General features: G+C 42.7%; 1 protein-coding gene across 4 annotated transcripts in view; it reads right to left on the bottom strand.

Moving 5' to 3' along the window:
• Positions 1–26,947, bottom strand: part of SETD5 (SET domain containing 5) — a 64,335-nt gene that overhangs the window by 34,068 nt on the left and 3,320 nt on the right. For 3 of the 4 annotated variants that reach the window (XM_084214642.1, XM_084214644.1, XM_084214643.1), the window contains exons 2-3: positions 4,185–4,359; positions 284–389 (exon numbers count right to left, since the gene is read on the bottom strand). In XM_084214642.1, coding sequence (XP_084070768.1) covers positions 284–389; positions 4,185–4,255 — 177 coding nt within the window. In that variant the 5' untranslated portion in view covers positions 4,256–4,359. The remainder of the gene's footprint in view (positions 1–283; positions 390–4,184; positions 4,360–26,947) is intronic. The other variant, XM_084214645.1, reaches the window with a different exon arrangement.

The raw sequence follows: 26,947 nt of genomic DNA, 5'->3' as shown, positions 1-26,947 counted from the left end.
GAAAATATTATATATTCATATATATTCACACTTCATTCATTTATTTCATTCAGTTAAAAATCTATCACCTAGAATACTAATAAAGTTTGCTGTAGAGTATGTAAGACTTCACAAACAATAAACACAGAAATGAAAAATGTATGGCAGAACTCAACTCTAACTAAGTCTTCCCTAGGAAATAAGCCAAAATTCCTAAGGCTTAATAGGCAAAGAACTATGGAACAAGCAGAAAAGAGTAAAAGTAGACAGTAAAGAGCTGATTCACTGCAGAGAGAGTACTCACTGCGTAAGGCAGCCCGCGATAGCTGTGTTTCTGGGTGGCCCCATAGCCGTGGCTGGAGTACACATTCTTCTCACTGACAGCTGGACTAGCTTCCACAGACTCTGGGCTGCAGAAAGGGCCAGAAGTAAAACCCATCAATACAACATCATTTTTTTTAGTGCCAGTATTTCACTGCTCTTTTCTATTGAACACATGAGCTCAAAATGAAGAAACTTCATGAAATCGAGGTGGTGCCATGCATTTCACCAAGCATCATGTGTGCAGAAGCTGTACAGGATGAACCTGCTTTCAGAGGGAAGGAACTGAGTAAGGGCCACCCTATATAGCTCATTAAACTAGGTCTCAGTCTGCGAAGTTAAAAAGGTAATTAGCATGTAAGAAGCTCAGTTTCCTTATTGTTGAGGAAATTGGGTCTAGTTCAGCATTCGCATCTGAACCCAGCTAGCCTAATCTCAAAGCCACTGAACAGTACTGCCATTTTATCTCTGCAACAGCTTATTTCAACTGCAGCTAAGCAGCTTTCCTGCACCTGCGCTTGTTTCTCTCTCCCTCAGATACAAATTGATACTGAGTCCAACATCCTGTGATAAAGCCTGCATGAAAACTGCAGCTATCCTGACAGCAACTACCAGGAACTGGAGATTTCTGTTACAAAGAGACAACAAATCCATGTCCTGGACAGACAGTGGCCACAGACAGATCAGATTCAACCTCCTTTCTATACAGCAGCCTGCAATGAGCAGAACAGGAAATCTTGCTGCTAAGGTACAATGCACTCTTCCACCACAGGGTGGTGAAAAAAACCAGCTAAAAATCAAAGGTATATCCTCAGCAGAAAGCTGTAGAAAACCTACTCGGTGAAGGGACAGCCGCAATTCAATGCAGGGGATATTAGATAATGAGGCTACAGACAGAACAGCAACAAGGAAACATGCTGTCTTCTGTTACAAGTAGAAGATACAAGTCGGATAACCTCTGCACAGATCAGAAGTAGGGCCCGTATCAGAGTAAGGCAGAATATTACTGAATCCTGTCTGCAGATGGAATCTTCACCAGAATTACAGCATGGAGCTGAGCAAGCAGGGAAGAAAAATATAGAAAAGGAAAACTTTACCTCAGACCTCTGCTGCTCTGGTGAGATCTCACAGGATTCTCAGTGGGTCCTACACAGTCAGCATGAATCAGGCACCATCAAACAATGGCCAGCAATCACACGTGGGGCAGTGCTTAGGCACCCAAGAAGAGTAACCCCTTGCCCTTTGGACTTCCTATTAGCTCTTGAAATCTCTGCTGCACAGAAGTTTGCCCCACCCTGCCACTCAACCTCATCTATTCTCCAAGGCACCAACCTCTGAGCTTCTGGCTTATTCTGGAGTAAGGTGGATCTGTCTTTGCCACATAAAGGAGCAATAATTTATTGTACAAAGAACTGCAGAAAGTAGAAGACATTACACCTATACAAACAACACCTCTGTAGTTCAGGATTTAGGTGCACGACATGATAAATTCAGTTGGTTTTCAATGTGACTACAGCCAGCTAAACTGTCAGGAACAGGAGATACAGATGATTTCTCTCAAAGGATATACTTCTTAATAAAAGGTACCATGTAGAGCTTGCCACATAATCCAGCCTTTGCAACAATCCTTTAGGACTTTCAGATTGGTACAGTGTCAAATCCATTCAGGTTTAATAGCCCTTTCAGAAATATTTCAGTATTAGAAGGAAAAGAGCCTAAACAGTCTAAACAGCAGATATGTCCTCTATCCAGGTCACCCACACTCCTAACCACAGTCAGACTGGAATACCAGCAATGCTGCTGCAAGCATTAGCAATAAAACTTCAGAATTGTTGGTGCAACGGTGTCCAGGGGCAACAACGCTGGGGCCCATGCTTCCTCAGCAGCAGCATGCCAAGGAGCTTCCACACCTTCCAATATGCAGTCAGACTAACACAGCAAAACTACTCTGCAGCCTCCATGTCACCCTCAGATGAACAGCAACACCCCACACCATTTTCACCTCCTCTCTATGTCAGAGGCCAGGGAAGATGTTAAAGCTCAGCCTGTAAAGAGGATCAGCTAGTTTTCCTTTTACCTTCCGACTGCCTTCATGATGCACATCTTGGAATCAATTCCTTTTAAGAGGTACAAAGCTCAGGTACCCCAGACTTTATGTATCAAACCAAAGAGTTTCAAAGGCAAAGTGAAGGAGAGCCTTAACTTTGAACAGACCCATGAAGGACACTTCAGCAGTAACAGTGCATTGAGGCAAAGCCTGGAGAACGAAGTCTTGGCATTCCCAGTTTTTAGAAAACAGGAAGAGAAACCAATTCAGAAATCTTCAAACACTTTTTTTCAAAGCACTCCAGCCTAGTCTCAAGTCGGACCTACAGATTTCTTACAAGGGAGAAAGAAAATGCTTTGCAGAAGGTTTACAGTCAGTCTTTTTGATACTTAAATGATACAAAGGACACATGCGCAGACACATCTGGCTCGTCTCCCTACCATGCTCAGCTTCGAAAGCAAAGTACATGAGCAAACTATTTAGCACTCTTCCTCCTGCCATAAACAGTTTAAAATTCCTGCATGTTGAGTCTTCAAAGTGCTGCTGTGGGAGAAGCAGGGTGACAAGCAATACTAAATGATAGATCTTGAAAAGTGAAGGATCATGTAACCAGTGCAGATGAGCGACTTACTAGATTCTGATTCTCTGTTTAAAAACAACATGTAAAAATGTGGGCTTTAGGATGGAATGAAGCATCACAAAGAAGAATGGCTAGAATGGGGCCAGTGCCAAGACAGACAAAAAAGAGCATTAGGAGTCCTGCAGAGAGTAAAACTGTGTAGTCAAACTCTATGCATAGTCGAATCAGGGTGAGATGGAAGGGAAAAACAGCGATTCAAACCTTAGCCCACTGCTCTTACAGATCAAAATCAATAGGCTAGAGCAATTTCTGTTCTACACTGATCCAGCTGACATGCAGGTATTTGCGCAGTAGATACCCCTAGATAATACATGGGAGAAACCTATCTCCAAAATGTCATTTGTAGATTTTTGTAAAGAGATACTACAGTCTGTGTTTCAAAGAAGGATGCAGGCAAGCAGGAGGTAGAAGCACACAGAAATAAACTTCAGCCCTTGCTCTCATCCCTGACAAAAACATACTCTAATCCTAGCTGACATCATTCTAACAAGGGTTTTAAGAAGAGATCACAATGCAGTATTTCCTGATTTTGAAATGCTCCTGACTCTGCAGAAGCAGAGTGTTTTTAAAGAAATATAAGTCCCCTCCAACAGGCCTCAGAGATACAGCTGCAGTGAGAGCCCTGCACATGGTCCTGTGGTGGGGACTCCAAAGGATGCTCTCTGAGGTGCACTCCGTGGAGTCTGCTCAGGGGCAGAAACAAAATAAAGGTGCCTACCCAGGCTGATGCTGTCTCACATCTCTGTCAAACTCCACAGGCCTCCACAAATCAGTCACACAAGACTGGTACCAAGTCTGAGCTAATAGGCTCTACTGAGAGGAAGGTTCAGCACACTGATCCCTCACATTGCAAGCTGTTGGAAAAGGAGCTGGTTTGTAACATGCCAACATCAAGTCTGGGTACAGCAAACGCACGACTGCCTGCACTTGAGTATAGATTTACTAGCCAAGCTGATAAAAAACCCGTGGTTGAGTGCCTCATATGTTGGAATTCTCCTTTTCCCCATATCCTCTATCAAACTTACCAATTTCCATAACACTGCATTTGTTAATACCCATCTCTCACACAGCCAGTGGACCAGCAGCCCCTTTCTCCCGAGTGGAGAAAGCACTGGGACCAATCCTCAGCCCGACTCCAGGTCAGCCCTCTGGCACCCTCCCGTTCTCCTTTCTCCTCATCCGTGGGGTAACACTCACTCCGATCCTGCAGCCATGTCGGAGTAGGACGTATCTGGTGTGGTGACTCCCAGAGGGATTGCAATGCTCATGACGCCCGTCGGGGATCACGGAGTCCAGAGGGCAGCGACTGGCCGCTCCGAGGGCGGAGAGGAGCCGCAGAGCCTCGGCCAACACGTCACGGACATGGGGAAACCTACCAGGGTAGAAACAAAGCATTGCATCTCTGTTATGGGATGAGGTCTCCCTGTATGCCTCTAAAGAAGGCTTTCACAGCAAAGAAAAGCAGAAATAGATTTCCATCAGTGACATGCCACATCATTTTAACTTCATTTTCATATGTAGGGCCAGGGAAGAGGTAGATGGCAGAAGTTTGGTGGGGAGGTTGGGGGTTTTTTACAGTGTTGGACTGACATGCAATGAGCTGCTTTGCCTTAAAGCTGATAATGACAGTTCCCTCCTCCCCCAAGTAAACTTAGGACTAATTATCAGATAAGTAATCTATTAGCTCCTTCTGCATATAAGCAGCAGCTGTCACCTATCACCCACAGCCCTCCATCAGCATTTCCTAACTCTTTCCCCAAACAAGCTGCAGGCAAAATCCCATCTCTGTGGACAACTAGACAATGCCAGGCAGGACCGAGCTGAGACCTCTCCCTGGAGATCAGCTTGTACGTGCATTTGCTAGGCCACACTCACACAGGTGAGTGTGAGCGGCAGAGCAGCTGTTCCCACAGCACCGATGGCTCCCCAGGGCCACGAGGCCCATCCTGGACTCTGCGCCGGTGGCTCAGTGAGCCCTGACACAGCGGGCCTCGACTGTCCCTGACACCTCCCCACGGCAGAGCCACGTCAGACGTCTGGGCGCGGGGAATGCGGCGGAACCATTGGCTGTGTGCGGGGAGCCGGGTGAGTCACGGCGGCACCCGGGCGCAGCCGCCGGCCGTGCCGGGGAAGCCCGGGCTCCACCTTCCCTGCTGACCACAGCGCTTTGTACGGCCGCGAGAGAAATCGCCGATAAACGCGGACTTCCTCGGGTCGGATGGCGGCCGGAGGTGAAATGGGATCAGCTCCTCGTTATGTAAATAGCCTCAGTAACACGGATGAGCATAAAGGAGCTATTATTCTACACAGCTCGAGAGAACCCCCCACAACACAGGGAGAAGCTGCATTTCTGCACGCAGCAAAGGTAGCTCCAAAACCAAAGAAAAATGGTGACAACCACCCTCTCTGCACGTTAAACTTTAAGGGCAGCCTTGAATACTTTCCACTGCCTTTCCCTGGCTCCGGCAGCGCAGACAAGCCAGCCCGCTGTCACATGCTCCCCGGCATCTCGGGGCTTTGCCAGCAAACCCTCCTGGGCTAGAGAGAGGCCGTGAGCCAAGTTTTCCTGTGGGTAGTGAATTTCTCACAGGGAACTGCCTTTGGACACCACAGTCCAGCCATTGTTTAATACACAAAACCCCCAGAAAGACAAAAACACACACTCACTATAAGGGCAAATGAAGAGTGAGAGTCAGAAAGTTTAAATGCTACGTGCTATGTTGCCTTTTCCTGTCTTTAAAGGCAGGCCACTTCTCTTGGCACAAGGAAATACTTTCCTTCTTCAGCATACATCCCTATGGAAAATCTTTCAGAGAGTATGACAGGCATACAGTGAATTACAGAAGTAGCACATAAAGATTTCTAAGTGGTCTATGGCAATTCCCTGTTATGCCCCAAAGCAATGGTCTCACAGGGTGGTGGGAGATGAAAAAGGAAACAGGCAGGACTAAGCTCACAAGCAGTTCCAACCCAAGACAGCCCAGTGTCCTTGAGTGTGTTTTCTGGAAAAAAAAAAAAAAAAAAAAAAAAAAAAAAAAAAAAAAAAAAAAAAAAAAAAAAAGGACCTTCCAGAATTGTCTTATTTACCCTTTCTTGTGCTTGTGACAAGAGTTGTGATTTCTACACTGCCACAAGATGAGACAAACTGCTCCTAAAATACAGCTAAAAGCTACAGACATCAATCCCTGCTTCAACCGAGTCACATAAAACTCTAGCACAAGGTTAAAAGCAATACGACAAGTTTCTCAGTGTCTGAAGCATTCTTCCCTTTAAGGAACATGGAAAACTCTTCCTCTCCCCACACCCAGTAATCTTTCTAAATACTTGTTTAGATGTTTTTCCCTCTATTGATCTCATGCCTTTGCCACTGACTGTACCCAGCTGGCAGCAGCCTGACAGTTCAGGATGAATTCCAGCCTCCCGCCTGCCTGTGACTCAGCAGAACTGGAGGATTTCAGGTGCAGCTTCTGGACTAGAGAGTCACAGGATACCTGGGCAGTCCAGGAGTAACTGGGACAAGTTCTCACCACTTCTCATAGGAAATCCTCTTTCTATCAGTACTGTACAAATGCTGCTGCACTGATATGGTCTGAACTCCCATTTTTGGGAAGGAGATGGAGAAACATGAAATGACAAACCAAAAGGTTAAACAAGGCAAATTCCAGTTCACTTTTATGTTGACCCAGCAATACTTGCCCAACTATCACCCATGTTCAGATTTTACTGTTTGGTGCTGCTATTTTATGTGTACTTTCAACTGTGACAATTCAAAACGAATTGCTGAGACCAACTTCAAGGGCTGCCCAAGACCACATCACCTTCAGGCTACACTACAGTCTGGACTTCATGACACTTGGCCTGCTAACATGCAAAACATCAGCCTGACAGAAAACTCTGGGGTTGAGATCCAGATGTTCACCCACCAAACTGGCAAATTTCCTGTACATTCAATCCCCAAGGGCCTTCCTAACTCTAACCCCAAAAATACAGCTGAAAGAGAAAAAAAAACAGAAGTCACACCCAATTGTCTCTGATGCCACTGGAAGAAGTTTTACTAAATTCAAAGTCTTAATTCAAATCTAATGACCTTCAGAACACAGCACAAATCTGTCTGCCTTACAACACAATTCCTCTTGAAATCAAATGGAAATGGGAATTTTGATGGCCTAACAGGTAGATAATATTTAGCTGGTTTTGAAAGTGCAGCACTTAAAGATATTTTTACCCCCACACTTGGCACCTACACACCAGCCTCCTTAACCAGTCATACCGGTATAAAGATACTTGGTCTTCCCCAACATCATCAGAACAGCCCAGATGAGCATCCACCCACACAGCCACCCCAGCTGGGATCCCCAGTTCTCCCTCAGCACAGGTCACATGCCAAGGGACCAACCCACTGTGAGTGGCTTCCTTGGCTACACTATGAATACATGCTATTCAGTCATTTCAGGTAACATCCTGTATTGACAGAAAGGACTGTAATAAATCTAAGCTGGCCAAGTGAAAGTTAAGCAACACCTGCTGGTGTAACAGTGAATTTAATTTTCAGAACGCTGTTTAGGATGCAATGGCTGCAGCACTGCATTGGCTCACTTCCACAGCCAGTGCCATCCATGTACAAATAAAGCAGATGCAGAAAATTTACTGCTGGAAACTCACTTTATTACTTGTGGTGTTAAAGGTCTGTACTAACAGGGACAATCAAGCATGGTGAGTCAAAGAGCTCACCAGAGCTTCCTCCTTCAAGATGTGGTTGTACCTGTCTTCACTCATGTCCCAGTCATACAGACACCTCTGGACACCCATGGTGTGCAACAGCTGGTGACAGACTCTACAAAATATTTGTGAGCATCATGAAAAATTCACCTGCAGAGAAAAAAACCCTCAGCACAGCCTCACAGATTGCATGTGCTACCTAAATTCAGACTCCATCAGCCTTTGGTGCTGCTCAGGTGATGCTGTACAATGTCAGGGGGGACAGAACGTGTCCCTTGCACCCTCCCACAGTCACAGATTCAAGGGCAAAGCAGTTACCAAGCAGGGGGAGGACAGAGATTCATCCTGTTCCTCTGCAGGGTCAGTGCACATCTGTGAGTCGGTCTCCACAGAGAGCCTGAAATACTTTACCATTGTGCATCCAGCGTCTCATGCATGGCCAAGAAAGATAAAAAGGTAACACTGGTACAACCATATCGTGGACAAACTGACAAAAGCTTTTTCAACATGTGAGCCAAGGCAGGGAGAACAGGGAAATCACCTCTCTGTGCAATTATGGCAACCACTTCTTGTTCACAGATAGTAAAGGACAGACAAACACTTCCTTTACCTCTCCCCACACTTCCCAACAACTCCAGTAATTGAAGTCCCAAACTGGAAACAGATTCCAGACTTATGACAACTCAGAATTACTAGTGTCTGAACAATAACCACCATCATCTTCTCTATGCTCAGCAATGGGCCTCTAAGTCACTAACAAAGGATGAGCTCTGTGTATAATGAGCTGCACATTTTTTAAGCTCCCACGCCACTACCAGTCATATCAAATTCAAAGCACTTTCTTCTCCTGCACCTCATACTACCACAGGCAAGTCCAGAGCTGGTGGAAAACTGGTAATAGCAGCTCTGCCATGTAGCCTTCTTTGGCATCCTCTCAGCCAGCCTCATTTGGGACAGAACAGCAAGGTCTGATGAGTTCATACTTACACTGTCATCTGCACCAGCAGCAAATCACTTGGCATGTGGAGCAGTGTAACAAGTGTTAGCATCTTAGATCTTCTTCATTCATCTTTTCCCCTGGAAATTTCAGAATAATCTAAATCTATGGGACATCTAATGTAAACAGGAACAGCTTCCATTACCATGCTGAAATAGTCCTCTCATCAGCCAGTGCCACTCAAATATGTGCACAGTGCACCTGAGTCCAATCAAGCACTCCCTGTACATGCACAAACCTCATGTCAAGGTCAGATTCTTGACAGAAGGGAAAGCACCTTTAGAGCAAACAGAAACAGATCAAGGTTTTCTGTATTTAAGTTAAGTCAAAAAATGCAGCAAATTCCCTGGAATTTCAGACATGTTGTTCTATAAGGACATCTACACAGACACAGGGGCAGAGCAGATAAATCCTTAAATCATTTAGCTCCAAGTGACTGTGAAACAGATTGCTAAAAGTACTTGAATTGTGCCTCAATCTACCAATACGAATGCTTAGCTCTGCTCTGAAAACAAGCTGGGTTCACTAAGCAGCAAGGAAACAACTGTGCCAGTTTCAAAGAATGAAATATTGATGTAAGTATTCACTATTATCATTAGATCCATACATCATCTGCTAGTGGACTGACAAAGCAAGACAGCAATTCTATCCCACAGGGTCTGGGAGAATTCAGCCCTGGTCTACAACAGAAAGGATCAAAGTAACAGGCAACACTGAAATTCATTACTAGCTATGCATACCATGATAACCAAATTACTGACAAGTATACCGCAATGGTTAAAGATTTATTTGTCTTAGGCCTTTCTCAAAACTGTCCCCTGGTTTATAGGTATGAAACTATATGCAAAAAGAAATGCTTGTATGTACATATTTGGTTCAGAGTTCATTTTGTTCTCTGGGATCTAGAAAAAGTTGGAAAAACACTGACAAGCTCTTAGAACAAGAATAACAGCATTTTAAAATTGTAAAATGTCAAAAAGCAACAACCCAGTGAGAGCTGTTCCTGCTCATCAAACTCACAAGAGCTGGAGTCAAAGATCAGGGAATGGCAAGACAACTGCTTTTAGAATATGGGTGATTTAAAATGCTTTTGGTATCCATGGGCCTATGCATCAGTCAAGTTGTTCCCTACAAGATATGAAATCCCATTATTCTTGAAGTGCTCTATGAAAGCACTACACACTACCTCAGCACATGTTTATGAATACACCTACTTAGCCAACGTCAGCATGATAAAGTTGTTCAGTGAAGGCTATGTAAGCCATTATTAAAATTGAGGTACAAGCAAATTAAACTGATTTTGATAAAATTTGGAAACAGATGGAAAGTAAGTAAATTTAATAAAAAAATTAAACTAGATTTAAGCCATTTTAAGGCAATTTTCACAATATCCATCCACACGATTCCATCATTTTATCTCATGAAGAAAACATCAATTTTAGTTAAACTCCTCTGTGACCTACACCATAAGGGACTACAAATAATGAAAGAGCAACTGATAGAAATTAAACCAAGCAGAGAAATTACAAAATGCATAGTCAAGTACTCTTAGCAACTGACCCAAGAGCGCAGAAATTACTTTGAAAAGCAAAAAGAATAACCTCAAAACTTTGCTGTGGCTTCGGCAGTCGAGATATTATGCAAACCAAAACAAAATCCTGTTTTTCTTTTGAAATCATTAAAGATTTCAGATACTATGATAAAAAATAGAAGAGAAACCTATTAAGAGATTAAAAAAAAAGGGCAGGTAAGACTTTGCCTCCAGAAATACCTTCTCCTGGACAATTCAATCACATCCTTGACCGTTCAATACGCTCCAGAGGTAAAGATGCCAGACAAGGGTTTGTTTGGACTTTCTTAAAACATCCAATTTGCATCACAGAACCTTACTGTAAAGCTTAATTTCTATTGATTGTAAACTGGCTGAAGAGTCCTTCATAAAGACAATTCCATAAAAATGCCATATTAGAAAGCAGAAGCAAATTACAGAGTAGCAGTGATTCATGGCAGACCAAATTATTCTGAGGTATGTTTATATAGAGGTGGCAGGCACATGCCAGCGAACTTTGCCTGCACCCCACACTGATGAGAAGGGACCTGGCAGCATCTGCATGGTCTGCACACAGAGAGTGCTGAGAAGGTGACACAGACAATCTTTTAAAGGAATGACAACAATGCAATGCAAAAAGGACTATCACAACCAAGAACATCATAATAAAGCCCACATAAGTTTAAAGGTGATAAACAGAGGAAGTCTTCAGGAAAACATCACAACACTATGAAAATGTGAAATCATCAAAATAAAATGAAAGTAATAACAGAAATAGTGGAGAAGTTCAGAAAAATCCCAGACTCAAAAAGAACCGCTTTCTATGCTAAAAACATTACTTTACAGTGGCTCTATCTCACAGCATTCCAAGTTGCTGGTGAAGGTGACAAATTCTTCTAATAGTGAAGCATTTAAAATTGTATTTTTTAATTTAGTATATTTTATTGTATTTATTACATTTTTTTTTGCAAATACTGTTCTCTACTATTTTCTGGAAAATATATAGTAATACAAGAGAAAAAAAGGATTACACATAAGGCACCACAGATTAAGACAGAAGTACATGGAATGGAAAGAGGAAAGATATCCCTTTTCTCTTCCAGTTCCACAAACTTTTGATTTTGTAACAGTCATGGGGCAAAACTATTCTGCAATGCAGGGAACAGATCCTAATTGCTATGCTGGACCTATACTGTGAGGTTGCTGCTCTCTTTTCCCATGAGGTGAAGGAGAACAGTCAAATGCCTGTATGTCACAAAAATGCAAACAAAAAGGTTCAGAACAGATACTCTGAGATTAAGAGTTTGACAACCAACCTCCAGTGAATCCAGCTGTGGCAGCTGATGTTACTGCTGCGACCGTCTCCTCTAAGTCTTTGCCAAAACAGGTGGCAGGAAGGAAACACTGCCATGTCTCATCGATTGCAGTTGATGCCAAGAAGGCTGGACTAAAAGCAGAAACAGGTAAAATACATATTCCCATTTAGACACTGTTCTAGGGGCAATAAATTTCTTCAATGGGGCTGATAACTAGGAACAGCAATATTGGAAACACCACTGCTCAGTCCACCACACCTTGTCCACATATATCCCTATGTTTTCAAGTTTTAAGAGACCTGCCTACACCAGAAAACGACTACAGGTTAAGTAAGATTCAAGATTAATTTAAATAATGTAAATAACACTGGTTCAATCTTAGCAGACCAAAGTGCTTCTTTGTTGTAAATTTTGTTGCTTGCAGATGCAATAGTATTTACATGAATGGTTTCATCCATGCAACTATTAAACTTTCCCAAGTAGACAAACCTTAAATTTAAAAGTTTGTCAGACAACCCCCCCACAAAAAGAAAAAAACCTTTAGACCTTGAAATTGCGTTTTGAAGGTATTTCAGAGAGAAAAGTCTGTACCACATGCAAGGTCAGAGGGAAACTCAGCAATAAAGGGCAATAACTAGGATCAAATCCAAAGCCAGAGAATTACAGTTCCCATGAGAATTCGGACAGTCCAGAGTCACAGGAAATCGCTGAATATAGAAGGGGAATCAGCAGGATTTACTGGCAGAGAACAGTATCCCGAATTTACAACCAATGGAAGGCTAACCACTAACAAGTTGCCAGGAGTAGGACTGCAACCTCCAGTCCCAGTATCGGAAAAAAGATTTCTGCATAATCCCACTAAATACTCTCGGCCTGTGCCTCGAGGTCTCGCTGTACGTCCTTTATACATCTATTTAGGGCCTCCACGTGACAAGGCTGCCTGCCCGGCCACTCCCCGCCGGGGCAAACAACCCAGCTTCACAGGAGACTCCGGCAGCGCTTCCAAGGCAGACGTTGCATCAGCCAGGTGTGCAGGAAGCGGCGGAGAAAAAGCAGCTGTTGACGAGGGGGCTGTCGGACGGAGGCCGCTTCAGGAATCTCATGGAAAGGACGACAGGAAGGAGAGAGACGCTCCGCACACAGAACAAGCTTCATCGGCTTCAGAAAGCCTTTGTGCTGGGGCTCCGGACCTGGCCTTTCTCCCAGAGATGATGCAACACTAAGGAACAAGGTCTGTGCCAGAGAAAACTATTCACAGGCTATGCAGATGGCAAGGCAGCCAAAGGCTCTGGGATCAAAACATGCCAGAGTCCCCCAGGCCCAGCAAGCCCCCCAGGCCTTCCTTCGTGCCCCCAGGATTCTCCATTTCACACTGCAGCCTCGCTCCTAGAACGATCCCAGCTAAAGCAGAATGAAGAACTTTGCAATGGAGAGAAAGAAGTAAAAAACAAAACAAAACAAAAAAAGGTGCTTTAAAGTCCTGCAAAAATCACAGCCCGTTCTCTGATCTGTTGGGAGGGAAGAGACGGGGAAGAGACTGATCTCAAAGCCTCCAATCTCCCACACAGGGATCCTCCCAGCACCGCGGCTTGCCAGCGCACGCCTGAGCTCCCCAAACACGTAGGGCAGCTCTGCGCTTGCCGGCAGCCTCGGCCTGCTCTCACACATCAGGAAACCACGCAGGGACTGCCCAGGCAGCCATGGCAACATCACACAGTGTGGCAATTATGGAGCCGCAGCTCCCACGCGAACGTTCAGCCCTGCTTTCCATTACAGGACTCGTTTTGACCCTTCACCTCTGCCCAAACCATCACCGAGTGCCATTCCATCTCCAACCGGGCCTCTGTGGTTTGTGACTGGCAAATTTTGCAGCCTTGCACCTGGGCTTGAAATCATGCAAATACATTTTCTCACTCGCGTTGTAAGGAAGTTACTCCAAGCTTGTGTAATGCTCTTGAGCTGCTTTCCACAAACACCAGTCTGTCCGATGGGCCTCCACTGAGAAACCAGGTGACAAAAACACCTGCAACCCGTGCTGCACATGGCAAGAGTCAGGTCCATTACTGAGCTGCATAATCACTGTTATGCATTAAAATCCAGTGAATTTTACAGGATTTTGGCAATATTGCCTGCTGAGACACGTTTCAAGGCTCAGCCCACCGCGCTGTCCCACCACATCCCCTTCTCAGGGACATCTTTCTAGGAAACATCACCAACTGTAGCACTTGCCCAGGACCTGCCCAGTTGCACTCATGGTCATGTAAGATGGTTCTGGGACCCCTAGCAAATTCAAACATTTCTGGCAGATGTGCTTTTCCCAGCCCAAAACCTGTTAAGAGAGCAGACTGAGTCAGTAGGACAGTGGTGGAGAGCACTCATGAGGCCCAAAGGCAGCATCAGCCAAAAACCCTTAGCTCCCCTTCTGGGGCTTCCACCCACTCAATGATGCTGAACAATGTCCAAGAGATGTTCTCTATCGTGTTTCACTTTTCTGAATGAGTTGCATCTCACATTATATGGTATTTTGGCACTGGTAAGATATGCACTGGTCCCAAAATGCAGGTACTACTGACTCAGCATGCCCCAGCTCTGCATGTTGTATCCTCCACATAGAGAGAATGTTCACCCAGTAGTCAGACTTACAGAATAAGACAATAGCCAGCAATATATTGGCCCAACTAGATTTAAGGAATATAAATTTTTAAAAGTTGTTTGGTTTTTTCGTAAAACAATATAATCACAGACTTGCTCTTACAATCACAGAGAAAAAGGTGTAATGCTTATTCAGGAAACTCCCAAATACCTACTTCCTAACTGCTGGCAAGAAATGCAAAGCTTGGTGAGACAGTACTGAGAGCTACGATCACTTTTTTGAATAGCCCATTTTTTTATTAACAAGATAAAAAGCAAGATAATCCAGTTGAACACATTTTCAAAGTAAATGCAGATGACCAGAAATCAGCAGTAAAACACCTGCAACCAGTGACTGAAAAAAGACAAAAATCACTTAAACCTGATTTGTTTCTGATGACTTGCACATAAATTAGTAATTTCTTCCTTTGAGAAGAGCACACCATCAACTACCTTAACTGCTTGTGGGTGGTAACACAGGAGCATTGACATCAAACAGTTGGCCAAGAGTGCTCACACGAAAGCGATGCTGAGTGAGTGGTTCTGTAACACATCCTTGTAATGCTATCTGCTACCTCCATCTTTTTTTGAATGTTGAATTACGAGCAGAGTAATACATTCAGGGTATTTTTCATGATTATCATAAATGCAACTAAGCACATGTATGTACAACCACAGGATGAAACAAAGAGGTTGAAATGCAAAAAGTCGCTCAGGCTGAACAGACTGACAGCCCTTCTCCAGCAGGGCCTCTCCATCAGCCTCGTGATGCTGTGGAGAGGGGGACAGTGACACATCTGAGAGGGAAGGCAAGGAAGAGGGAGATTTCCCTACTCTTAAACTGAGCCCTCGCAACCTCTTTTGTGTGCAGCTGTGACTTTTTCCTGCAAGCTGCTCCTGCAGGTTAAGGCAGACAGGGCTGTCTGGACAAGGTGAGTAGCAGGGGTTGCTGCACTTGATCTCAAAGCTGGAGGTCTTTGCTTTGTGCTGTGTAGTGCCCCAACACGTTCCTGCAGTTTGCTATCCCTCTAGCCCTAAGCAAGGAAACTTCCAGCTGCCAGACAACTTCTTTCCCACCTCAGAAACTGCACAATTTATGCGACAAATTGATGGAAAATGTTGAGAAAATGTTCAGCTGCCTCTTCTTCCATAGAATACAGAAGCATTTTCTTACTGCACAGCTGCAGAGGTGACAGCAATGGGGCTCCTCCCTGACTGGACCTGGAGGAGGAAGAGAGGAGAGGCAGGAATGCAGCCACACAGGAGAAAAGAGCACCCCAGGTAGCTCAAGGTCCTCCTCTGCACAGGCAAGGACGAGCATGCACTCAGGCAGAACCAACCGGGAGAGCTCCACCTGCACAAAGCAGCAGATTTTGAGAGCTACCAGAAGGGAATTTAAGAGCTCTGCATGTCTGCAAAGGCATCTGGAACAAGGTAATCTATGGAAATATAGAAACTTGGCAGCCGTCAAGGGAGTGGTGGAATGCACAACTGCAAATAAAAGGTAGAAGCATGATCTGGAGCCATTACCAAACTGAGTCACTCAATTCCCCAGGTGAATTTACAATGTGATGGACAAGTAGAATTGCTAAAGTACTCTCACATTTGGACAGCGTGAAAACCAGCAAACAAGTGCCATCAGAACACCACTTCTTACAATTATTTGTTTCAAACACAAATAAACTTTCTGAACAAGTCCAGTTAACTTGAGAGATAGAGAATATCCTACATTCATTTAAGAATGAAACCTACCAGGAGAGTTTGTGCTTACTCTCAGAAGAATTATACTCATATTGCCATTGTGCAATTTTTTTTCATACTGTTTCTAAAAAAGGATGAAAAAGATTTACAGACTTCTGCTGCGGCCAACCGGAATGCAGGAATGCTCATCTGAATACCGTGAGTGTACACAGTTACATCAGGGCTTCTCTGTAGGGGCTTTCAGAAAGCCTTAACCATATCTTAAACATCTGAAGAAACACAGTATGGGAAAGAGCTGCGTTCCAGTGATGCAGACCACAAAGCATTAAATTTCAGAGTTGCCTTCACATCTCATGTGTGTTATGCAAGGCAGTATTCTAGCACCAGCTTAACTATTTCTCCTCTAAATTCATCTTAATTTCATTATCTTGGCTGTCACTGCAAGTTTATGTACCTGAACTTGCACCAACTGATCATGACACAAAATCTCCAAAGATTCTTAAACTCCAGTGTCAGGAAAGGCATATTATCATAATTTTAAAAAAAATTGCAATGTATTTTCTCCAAAAATAACTAAGTTGGGCCTTTCGCAAAAGACTAAGATGAATGTTTGCTCCTTTCCCCTTGTCTGTAAACAAATCCGATGTTTAATTACTATCATCACTAAGAAACTGTACTTCAAAATTGAATTTGTGCAACCTCAGTTGATATTGCTATGTCTTTGTCAGCAAATCTCACAAGTCCTTTTACAGAAAGATCAAGTCCTCTCTCAATTGTCTTTTCAATAAGCTGAGTAAGTTGAGCTCCTTTAAACCTCACATCATGAGGCTTATTTTCCAGTCCCTGGATCATTTCTGCAGCTGTCCTTTGAATTGTCTCCAAATACACTGGCATTCTTCTTGAAGCATGGAAACCAAAATTCAATTCCAGTATCAGTCTCAACACTGCTGTGTTTATAAGATTACTTATTTTGCTTCACATTCCTTTCCCCACTTTTTTCCCCCTCCTCTTCAATATGTCCAGGAATCACATTAACCCTTTTAAATAAAATAATGGCCCAAGTACAATGCAGAGGCAACAAGCTGTAATGACCTTAAAGTCCTTTGAGCTACTGCTTTCCAAAACACTGTTTCACAATTTTTAGGTGGGTCTGCTGTTTTGCTAACAAATGTACCACCTTGCATCTGGAGGGATTCATATCTTTTGTTGTAATGTGGCAAAACAATTCAGAGATCCCTAAATATGCTTTATTACCCACTAGCACCTCTCTAGTGATCAAGAATCATCAAATATTTTATGCTATGCAGATAAAAAGAATCTAAAGAACAGTGAATAAAAATCTGATTTCATCTCACAAACATCTGTAAAGCTAGGTGTGTCCTTGCCAAGTTCCAGTCTCAGATATTTCAGGTCTCCACTATTAATGCAATTTCTTCAGCACAAACATTTCCAGTATCAGAGTATAGCCTTCTTCCTCCTACATTTTGCCCCCTCCACCTAAAACAGGCATGTCCCCCCAGACCTCCTACACCCAGTCTTGCACTCAACCACTGAATAATTCAGATTTGAAGGGATCATTGAAAGTTAAACTCACTGAAACACTGTCTCCCTACCCCCAAAGCAGGGGCCAACTTGGATCAGTTGCTCAGGGCATTGCTCATTTCTTCTCCAGGGCCACTAAGTCTTTGCATAACTATGTATTTTAAGGCCAAAAATAACTTTCTGATGATCTGACTTTCCACCTAACAAAGAATGGAAAATTTCACCTAGTCATTTTTACACTTGGCATTGCAGCTTACATGAGAGCTAGGCCATGTTTGTCAAGCACAGCCTGAAAAACAGTATATGTATTTACCACAAAAATCATGCAATGCACTGCAGCCTTGAGGTCCCCAAGCAGCATCAACCCAAGCCATTAAGTCTTCACAGTGAGCACAGTGTACTTGTAGTTCTTATGAAAAAAACTGTAGAACTTTTTTTTTAGAACTATAACTACATCAAACACCTTCTCAGAAGCCTTTGAAGAATGTTTCTAACTACCCAAGTGAAGCACAGCTCCAAGTACCCCTCCTAAGGAGACCTTCCCCTGCATATATATGTGACTGAAGATGCCAGCTTCCCAAGTTTCATGTAATCTCTATTAATGGGAAATGTATTGACAGAATTTTAAATGTCATCTTCCATGTCCACAGTCATAAGATTTATCAACACCTCTCTTTATCAATACATTTATTTAACAACACACTCAGCAGTGTTGTTGTTGTTGTACAACATCAGTTTTCTTGACTACCTCAACAAGGCTGTCCATCATCCCTTAACTAGCACAGAATATCTCTCAACTCACACATGCCAGTTCCTACAAAGCTTACAAGTTCCTGCATGTCACGAAGAAAAATCTCCCCCACCCCGCCAAAACCTCCATAATTATATAAACAAAGAACCTGTGTGGAAATACATTTATCCATATAAAAGCATTTCATAATAGTCAAGTTATCCCCCTTTCCTTGAAGAACAGCTATGTGAAATCCAAGTGACTAAGACCAGGGCTGCATGTAATGTAACAGCAGGAACTACTACACTGAAATTAGAGACATTAGCCAAGATCCTGTGATCTTCTCACCTTACATTCTTCCTCAAACATCAATTTTTGGCCCTGTCAGAGATGAACAAAACCTTCAGTCTGATTCAAGAGTCACCCCTGTTCTCACGTTACGTTCTCTGCTCTCCTGTCTGGAATTATTAGTGCTGTATTCTCTGCCAACAGCAAGGAATCTCTTTAAGCTTGAAAGAAATGTGGAACAGAATAAAATAAAAAAAATCCCATCACATGAGTAAATGAGGCTTGACAGTATGATGGATGCTGCAGGTTCCCAAGTATGAAGGTATTCCTAAGATGATGCCTTGCGCCTGTTACAGCTTCACATCTTCACATAAGCTAAAAGGTTTGCTGCATTCAGGAGGGAGATGCTCAACTATTTAGACTGGATGCATTTTATATAAGACTGAAGATGACTAAGTCACAGCTGGACAGATTATGTTCTAGAAACAAGTTATTTGTTCCTCCCTGTACCTTAAACAACAGCATTTCCTCATCTGCATCTTTTCTCCTTTCTCTTTCAAACACAAGACGTTGAATTCTCAAAAAAACAGCCTGGAAATATTCAGGGCAATGTGCTTTAACCAAAAGGAATTTCACATGCACCACTCATAGGGCTAATTTGATTTTGTCATTATGGAAAAACTGAGAACTATTGAGACCTCAGCTGGGTAAGAGCTGGATACGAGAATGATCTAAACGCAGAAGGAAAACAGCACAGACAGGAATTATCTTCCTGAGTAATGCAGATAGATTTTGTGCACACTACATATCCAAACACAGTTTGCCAAAGTACTCTGAAGGCCCCTTTACATAGCTTATCAGTCCTGTGGCTACAAATCAGTAGCAGCATAACCCAAACTACCTTGGAGCATTACAAAGCTAGTGAAAACAGGCAGGGAAAACACCGGGCTCATACTACCATGCTTCCCCATCATCAACTCACACAGATGTTTTCACCTGTATCCACTACATAATGCACTCAGTATTAAAACCAGCAGTATTAAAACCACTGACAGCTTTACTGAAAGAAACTGAAGATACATAGAGAAGGAACACAACACTACAGAACATGGACATGTAGGCAGAGGTGATGACTGGTGTGGGTGAGAGAGCCACCTAAAACTGCAATTTGCACCTCTAGACCAAAAGCCAAAAACACCCCCAAACCAAATATGTTGTACCTCCACACTGCTTATAAGATGTCCTATGCAAGTTCTTTTTTGTGCCTTAATATTTTTATCAGTAAAATCAAAATACCGCTCCTGAGATGTCACATACAGTATTTCTAGACATGAAAGCCAGGGCTGTATCTAGCTCTAAGCAGAATAGGAGTGGGGACCCATCATCTTGCCAGCATTTCATCTTGAACTTTCAGGGGGCAAAAAGCACCTGAAAAAAATTTCAGTGATTGGCCTTTCACACGTTTCATTCCTGGTCAGTAAAAGCAAAGGACCCACACACATATCCTGGGAGAGAAGCGGCAGACTCCAAAAATCAGCAATGATCAGTGTAACTGCAGAGATTTTAAACTAAGCTAAATGATGTCTTTTCAGTACTAACAGAATTTCATAGAAAGTCCAATTGTTTAAGACAAATTTCTACATTTTAAAATCATGTACCATTTCAGTAACAACCATCTCTCAACAACTTCAGCAAAAGTTTCCATAATTTTTTAAATATGTGTCAAAGCTACTTTTTTCCTCCTTCACAACCTTCTCTTCATGTGAAACTGAAAATTTTAGAATTCCTTTCAAGTACTGCCTCAGCCCAGTGACTCTCATGGGAACAGACTGCTTCACTATTACTCAGAAAAAGGAATGACGCCTAAACTCTGACACTGGAAGAGCAACAGAAAGCTACAAACTTTGCTTACAAGAACAGCCTGCTCCCCCATCCATCTTTGCTGTGCGACACTGTTTAAAAACTGTTAAAAAAAAAAAATTTTTTTTCAAGTGAAGGATTTCACGGAGAGGATCCTGGCTACACTTTCATACAGTTCTGCAAAAACCACAGAACTTACAGGAACATTTTGACATCCCATTTCATTCTCCCTGGGATTCTCCTTCCATGTGTGATTCAACAAATTTCTGCTGACCAGTTTCAAGCTGACAGTCCCAAGCTGCGCCCAAGAGAGGCTTAACTAATGACTGCAGGTTTCAATGCATAGTCTCACTTTTAGAACATGCTAGTGCTTTATTCTTTATTAATTTATTACTGCTGTCTGCACATGTAAGACTTAGAAATGCAGGAGCAGGAAACAGGAACTGTGACACATCAATTTCAACTCTTATGTTGTTCCATGGCAGCCTGTGAGGAAAGTCTTTTCCCAGTTTGGGAGGTTTTAATCTTACAAATTCTGCACCTGAACATTTCATAAAAGATACTTTGAACCTGCAGTGGCCAAAGAGAATCCACCAGAGATCAAACCTGCATTGTCAGATGCAAACACTTCTGTGCTCAGCTTCTTGACTTTGAGTGACCCACACCATGCTCCAAGTATTTCAGGATTTAAGCTGGAAAGGTAACAAGCACCACTCTTAGCAGCACTAATGGTGATTTCCACAGGTGTGAAAAGAATGCCAGCAGATTTGGGACTTGGGCATCCAAGTGCCTAGCACCTCAGGCAGAGCAGGCAAGAAACAGCCTCTCCAAACAGCAGCACTGCAGGGTAGAGTTAAGGTATTTCCTTTGCCTATCTCACAAGTCACAGCTTTAACCTCAGCAGAGATCTTCCTGCTGATAAGGGACATATCTAAAGAGACAGATTTGGGATGGCATGCCCCAAAAGGCAACGTCCTAGTATAACTTTCCACCTCCTGCCCAGCCTCTGTCACAGATAAATGATGTGTTCCAACCCAGAGTCCTTAGCCTGGGGCATGGGTGGGGAGCAGACACAACCACTCAGATGGAGTCCCCAGAGCTCTTCTTACACATCACCCGAGTGCTCACCTGGGCATTCAGCTCCACAGTGCAAAAACTCACAACTGCTGTAGGCTGTGAAGGTAAGACAGCACATACACTCTGCTTGGTTCCCTTACGGCAAAGTGACTGATTTGGGGCTATTTGCAAATGTTTCATTAAATAAAAGATTACCTTTGCAAGAGATGAGATTTCTTGCTTATGAGACATACTGCTCACACCCATCATGAATTTTTTTTTGCACAGCAATACGCGTTTGGAGATGTCATGACATGCTAACATTTAAATACCTTTATTCAAACACAAACAGCGAAAATGCTGCCTCAAGTTCTGTTAGACCAAGTAGTCTCACTAGGTAAGAGACAAAGCCTCAGCTCACAGTGAGCAGCACACAACAGGATCTGTAGTGCACAGACAATTGCTTTATTTCAAATTTGCTATAACCAAGTTTTCCATATTAAAGAAATAGGACTGAAGTTTCTGCTGCAACTGGTCTTGGCTGAATTACATTTTTGTGTTGTTCCAGTCATATATATATCCACTTTATATATTTTCAGTGAAGTTATATGGAATTCACACCATGATCTTTTTTTATACTGTTGACAGTGTATCTTCAGTAATTTATAATTTTCTGCACACCTTGGTATTTCATTACCTGTAACAACTGGCAAGTAAATACAAAATAGAGACTTTCTAATTCCTAGGTTTAAAAAAAAATTTAAAAAAAGAAAGAAATAATGTGTGATGCACTTACTTACACAGATTAGTAATATTTTTATACTAATTAACTTTTTGCCATCTTCCAAAATGAACCATCACTCCAGCTTTCAGCTGTACTTACTTTCTGCAAAAGTATACCTACAATATTTTGCTCGTTTGAAACAGTTAAGCACCAAGCTTAGGCTGTAACACTTCTCCACCATCACAGATCAAGCCTACATTAAAACTCACATCTGACCAGCTTCTCAGACAAACAAGAACAGATGAAGGCAAGACTACATCACCAATTTTCAAGCAGGGAACTAAGGGTTTGTCTAAGTAAAACGGTCCACACACAATGATCAAGGGCATGAACTCAGGATTGGCACAGGTTTGTCAGCATGCAGGGATGGTGGCTCACTCTCCTTTCAGAGGAGTGTGAAGTTAGAGGGGACAGCCTGAGCTGGCCGCACTGGGTGCGGCACTTAAAGGCGGAGACCCTGTTCCCCTTCTCTGGTCCCCACCACATCCTCTGCACTTCCACCCATATGCCCTCCCCTATTTATTTTGTGAGGGCTCTGGATGCCTGACAAGTCTCTCAGTGAGCCAGTTCAGTTCGTTATCTTGGCAAAAAAAAAAAATCCAGCAAAACCCAAAACATAAAATAACCCCAACACAGCTTTCTGCTGGGCTAGCAAGCTGGAGGAGTTCAGAAAAGGAATCCAGCAGGAACCAGAGCTGGCAGACAAAAAAGGCAGAACTCCCCGTTGGGTGAGAGAGCAAGGGGGAACAAAACTTCTCCCATTCAGCAGCAGAGCAGTTGGATATGCTCAGCTGTCTCGTGTAACTTCACCCGGAGTAACCTCGCTCGCAGGGTGCAGTTCTGCAATAGTTTCAAGCTGACTTCAGCTGGCACAGCTTCAGTGCAGCCTCCCCATCCCTCCCTGCACTGGTGCTAACCTGACCCCACAGACAAGCAGTTCAGGCAGAAGCCAGCAGAAAACTCTTCCTTTCAAAAATGAAATGCACTTGTTTTCTGAATGGTAATCTTCCTGAATAGTTCGCTACTGGGGCAGGCATGGGCCAGAAGAGAGGCAAAAGTGACATTGGGAAGAACAGGGCTGTCAGCCGGAACTGCCATAGAACACTGCTGTGCACCAAAAACCTGCACAAAGCTGTACAATGAATATACTGTGCGTCACAAACACCCATTCCAGTTTAACACACAAATTTCCATATACAAGCAAAGCCTGAGGTGGAAATTAGAAGAACTGCACAACAAAGCGAGTTTGTGACAAGCTCAGAACCTGACTTTCACCCTGCAAGTATCCTTGTTCCCTCTTAACTTCCAGGCCATCTTGAACCCCAACATCCTTAAGTTCATAAAACTGCAAGAGAACTTTGAACCAGCAAGCCAGTCTCCTCTCCAGTCAAACACAGCCTACTTAACTCCAACAAGCAGTCAACTTTCTTCAAAGGTTCACTTCAGATGTATTTATACAGGAAACTTCCATATCTTAGCTGTAGCAAAAGTTAATCTACAGCCACATTACTGAAAGCATTCTTGTAACATTATAAGCTATTCCAATTCAATGCCACTGAAACACAGCAAATAATAATGTTTTAGTGTCTTTAGTTAAAGGCCACACAAATGCAAAAGGCTTGTGCACTCTTCCAAGTATCTATAAATTGATAGTGCAGCTCAGGTTGAGGCATGCTATTTTAAGGGCTCCATGTTGAACCCCCAGGGCACTTCAGTTTCCCAAATCACTGGTTCTCAAACTTTTCCCAGTGTACTCCTTCCTGCCTACAAGCAAGGATACGTTCTCACCTCCTCACTCTCTCCCATAAAAACAGTTGAGAACTGCTCCTTGGCAGCAGTTTCCAGACCAGCATCCTGCAGGGGTTCCAGTCCTAAAATCTGACTTAAAGCATTCCCAGAAAGATGTAATTTGGGCAGAGGCAGCGCTGGGAAACATGACCATACTGAAAAATATGCCTCTGTTCCCATTCTCTGCACTACCTGGAGCTGTGATGAGAAGTTTCAGTCTTCCTGGTCTCATCCTTCCACCAGGTATAACTCTGCATCTCCCATATTCTGCTCCCAGAAGCAAGAAGCGACTTTGCGTCCTACAGTGTGAGCACACTGTCTTATGTGGGCTTCCTTATCCAAATATGACCATCAACATAATCCTCAAAAATTCTCTGCCACTTATTTTCATGATTCAAAGTCATGTAAAACCAAGAGGCCACATAATCTGATTCCAATGAACTAAAACTCCAAGTTGCATCCTCTTTCTTTCTTTTTTTTTCCTTTACTGAATCAGTAGCAGCAAGCATGTTCTGTTAAAAAGTTCGGTGGCAGGATCCCACACGCCTTCCCTATCAACAAATTGCATTTCAAATGCTTGCTTTAAAGTCAAGTAAGAAGGAAAGCACCAGAAAGAACTTCAAACTGTTTTCCAGGTTGCTGCCACGGTCACTGAAAACATTTTGTCCTATAAATCAGCAAGGCTGCAGAAGAAAACCCTGGTATGAGTTCTGTGAGGACAACAGGAATAGGCCTGAGTCACTAAATGAGCAGCTACCAAATCCAGACAGTATCTTCTTGTCAATGTGTATGATTGCAATTGTAATCATGTTCTAAATATGAACACATCAAAAGCACTGTGACCTTTCTACTATGAAATTACTTTGAAATATTTTAGGGCATTTTGGTTTTAAAACTAACTCACATTCTGCCTCAGAAGGCTGCTTGTAAGGGAAAAAAAACCCAAAAAAACAAACCCTAGGCTTGTTTAGAACATGATGAAAACAGAAAAGTTTGCTGCCTTGAAAACTAGATAGATCTCAGTGTTTGGGATACCTCCTCTTTGCTAAACTTAGCCCTTCTGTGACCCTCAGGGAGGAATGCAAGACCTGTCTACGTTATCAAGTTTATAAGGATCACACTTTAGCATAAACAACAGATAATTTCTGAACTTCACTCTAAAAGTCAAATTCCTGACCATTTCTCAATGCCACTCTTCTACGTTCCTCTCTCTCAGTCCCCCCTTTTTTCTTCATGTTTGGTGAATGTGAGACTATTTGATTCCTGACCACAAAAGAAATTACTTCTCCCGCTCACTAAAAGCTTGCCACTCAAACCGCTGACAAATCCTCCCACATTTTTCCACCTTTAAGACTCAGTACATCAGTACACTTTGCTGAATATTTCCCATATTGCTCATTAAAATAATTGGGGTTTGTGCATGTCTGGCAGGAGGAAAATAAAACTCACCAAGAAATACTTTACTTCTCAAATATATTATTTAAAATATAGTTTGTTTGTTCTACTTGTTTTAGCATTTAAATTAGATTTAAGGATCAGAATGATGCAGATTTACAATTTAAAGAACCATATCAATGCTCCTATAGGACTTGTGGCAACAGAAACTAGCATTAAGACTATTATTTGCTGAAGGTTTCTTTTTTTGGGCTACAGCTTTTCAAGTTCAGACTCATCGGTTGAAATGAGGAAAAAATCTCTTTAGCTATTTTTGTTGCAGGAAAATACTACTTCACCACTGGCTTGGGAGGGGGGAAGGGGAATGATGAACCAGAACCTCCTGATTTGTCCCATAGATCATCCTTCAAGACAAAGAGCATCTTTGCTAATTATAGAAAAAAAATTTAAACTAGGAGCAGTTGAAAAACTGTTTCTCAGCATGCTCAGTGGGCATTAGCTGCGATTTCAGCAGCTTAGCAAGTCCCACCCCTGTGTGAGCTCAGCAGGGAGGCCTGGAGCACTGCACATTCTCCCTGCTCAGCAGGGACAGGGGCTGCAGCTCAGCTGATTTGCTACAGGAATACTGGAAAATTGCCACCAAAATAGCAAATCCTGTGGAAAAAAAACCAACCCTAACCAAGATCCCCCAAGCAACTTCAAAAAGGAATTAAAAGGAAAAAAATGGAAAAAAATCTCAGCTCCCACAGTTTCAAAATGCTGAATTCTTGCTGCATTATGGTCTGGGGCTTTTTGCATGATCAAAGTAAGCAAAAGGTTTAGGTTAAGACAGATTTATACAAACCCGCCCCTAACAATGCAAGTGCAAACTTACTGTGCACTAACTCTTGCCACAAGTTAGTCATGGGAGCCAAAGACTGGCTAGAGAATCTGTAACAGCTGTAATTCCCATAGCTATTTTTCTTTTAATTTGGAAGAGGGGAAAAAAAAACTAAATAGACAAGTAAAACACAACACAATTTTTATTTTAAAATCAAATAACAGCTGAAGTTTCATAGGGGCAACTAAGACTTAACAGCTTACACACGATACACTTAAGCACGTTTAACATTTCAACTCAAGCATTGCTACTACATCTTGTACACATAAAGAACAGTTTGCCTATTGCAATCTTCCTCATACACTGCACACAACACAGCATTTCATTGGCAAAATTTCAGTTACACACACAAGCAGCACCAGAGTAAAAGCACAAATGTGCTTTTGTAATACAGCAATAATGTCATGAGAACAATGATTTTTGAATTTTCAAACCTCTGAACAGTCATTATGTTTGTTTTAATATTGCCAGAATAGATAGAAACATTTTTATCTCATCACATCATTCAACACAAGTTTGTAAAAGTCTGATCATCCAAAATGGGAGAAAGCACAGACTGGACAGATTAATAAATTACATGTCTGGGACACCACACATTTAGTTCTCCCTTGCACACTTTGCACCTGGAATTAAAAATGGGTTTTTTTTACTTCAAGGAACATTTGGAAAATTTAAATCCATGATCACTGGTTGGGTTTTCTCCCTCCAGAAAAAAAGAGCATAA

The sequence above is a fragment of the Fringilla coelebs genome (assembly GCF_963513975.1).
Source record: "Fringilla coelebs genome assembly, chromosome: 13".
Lineage (NCBI taxonomy): Eukaryota > Metazoa > Chordata > Aves > Passeriformes > Fringillidae > Fringilla > Fringilla coelebs.
The sequence above is the reverse complement of the archived record's forward strand: the minus strand, read 5'-3'. Positions and strand labels throughout refer to the sequence as shown.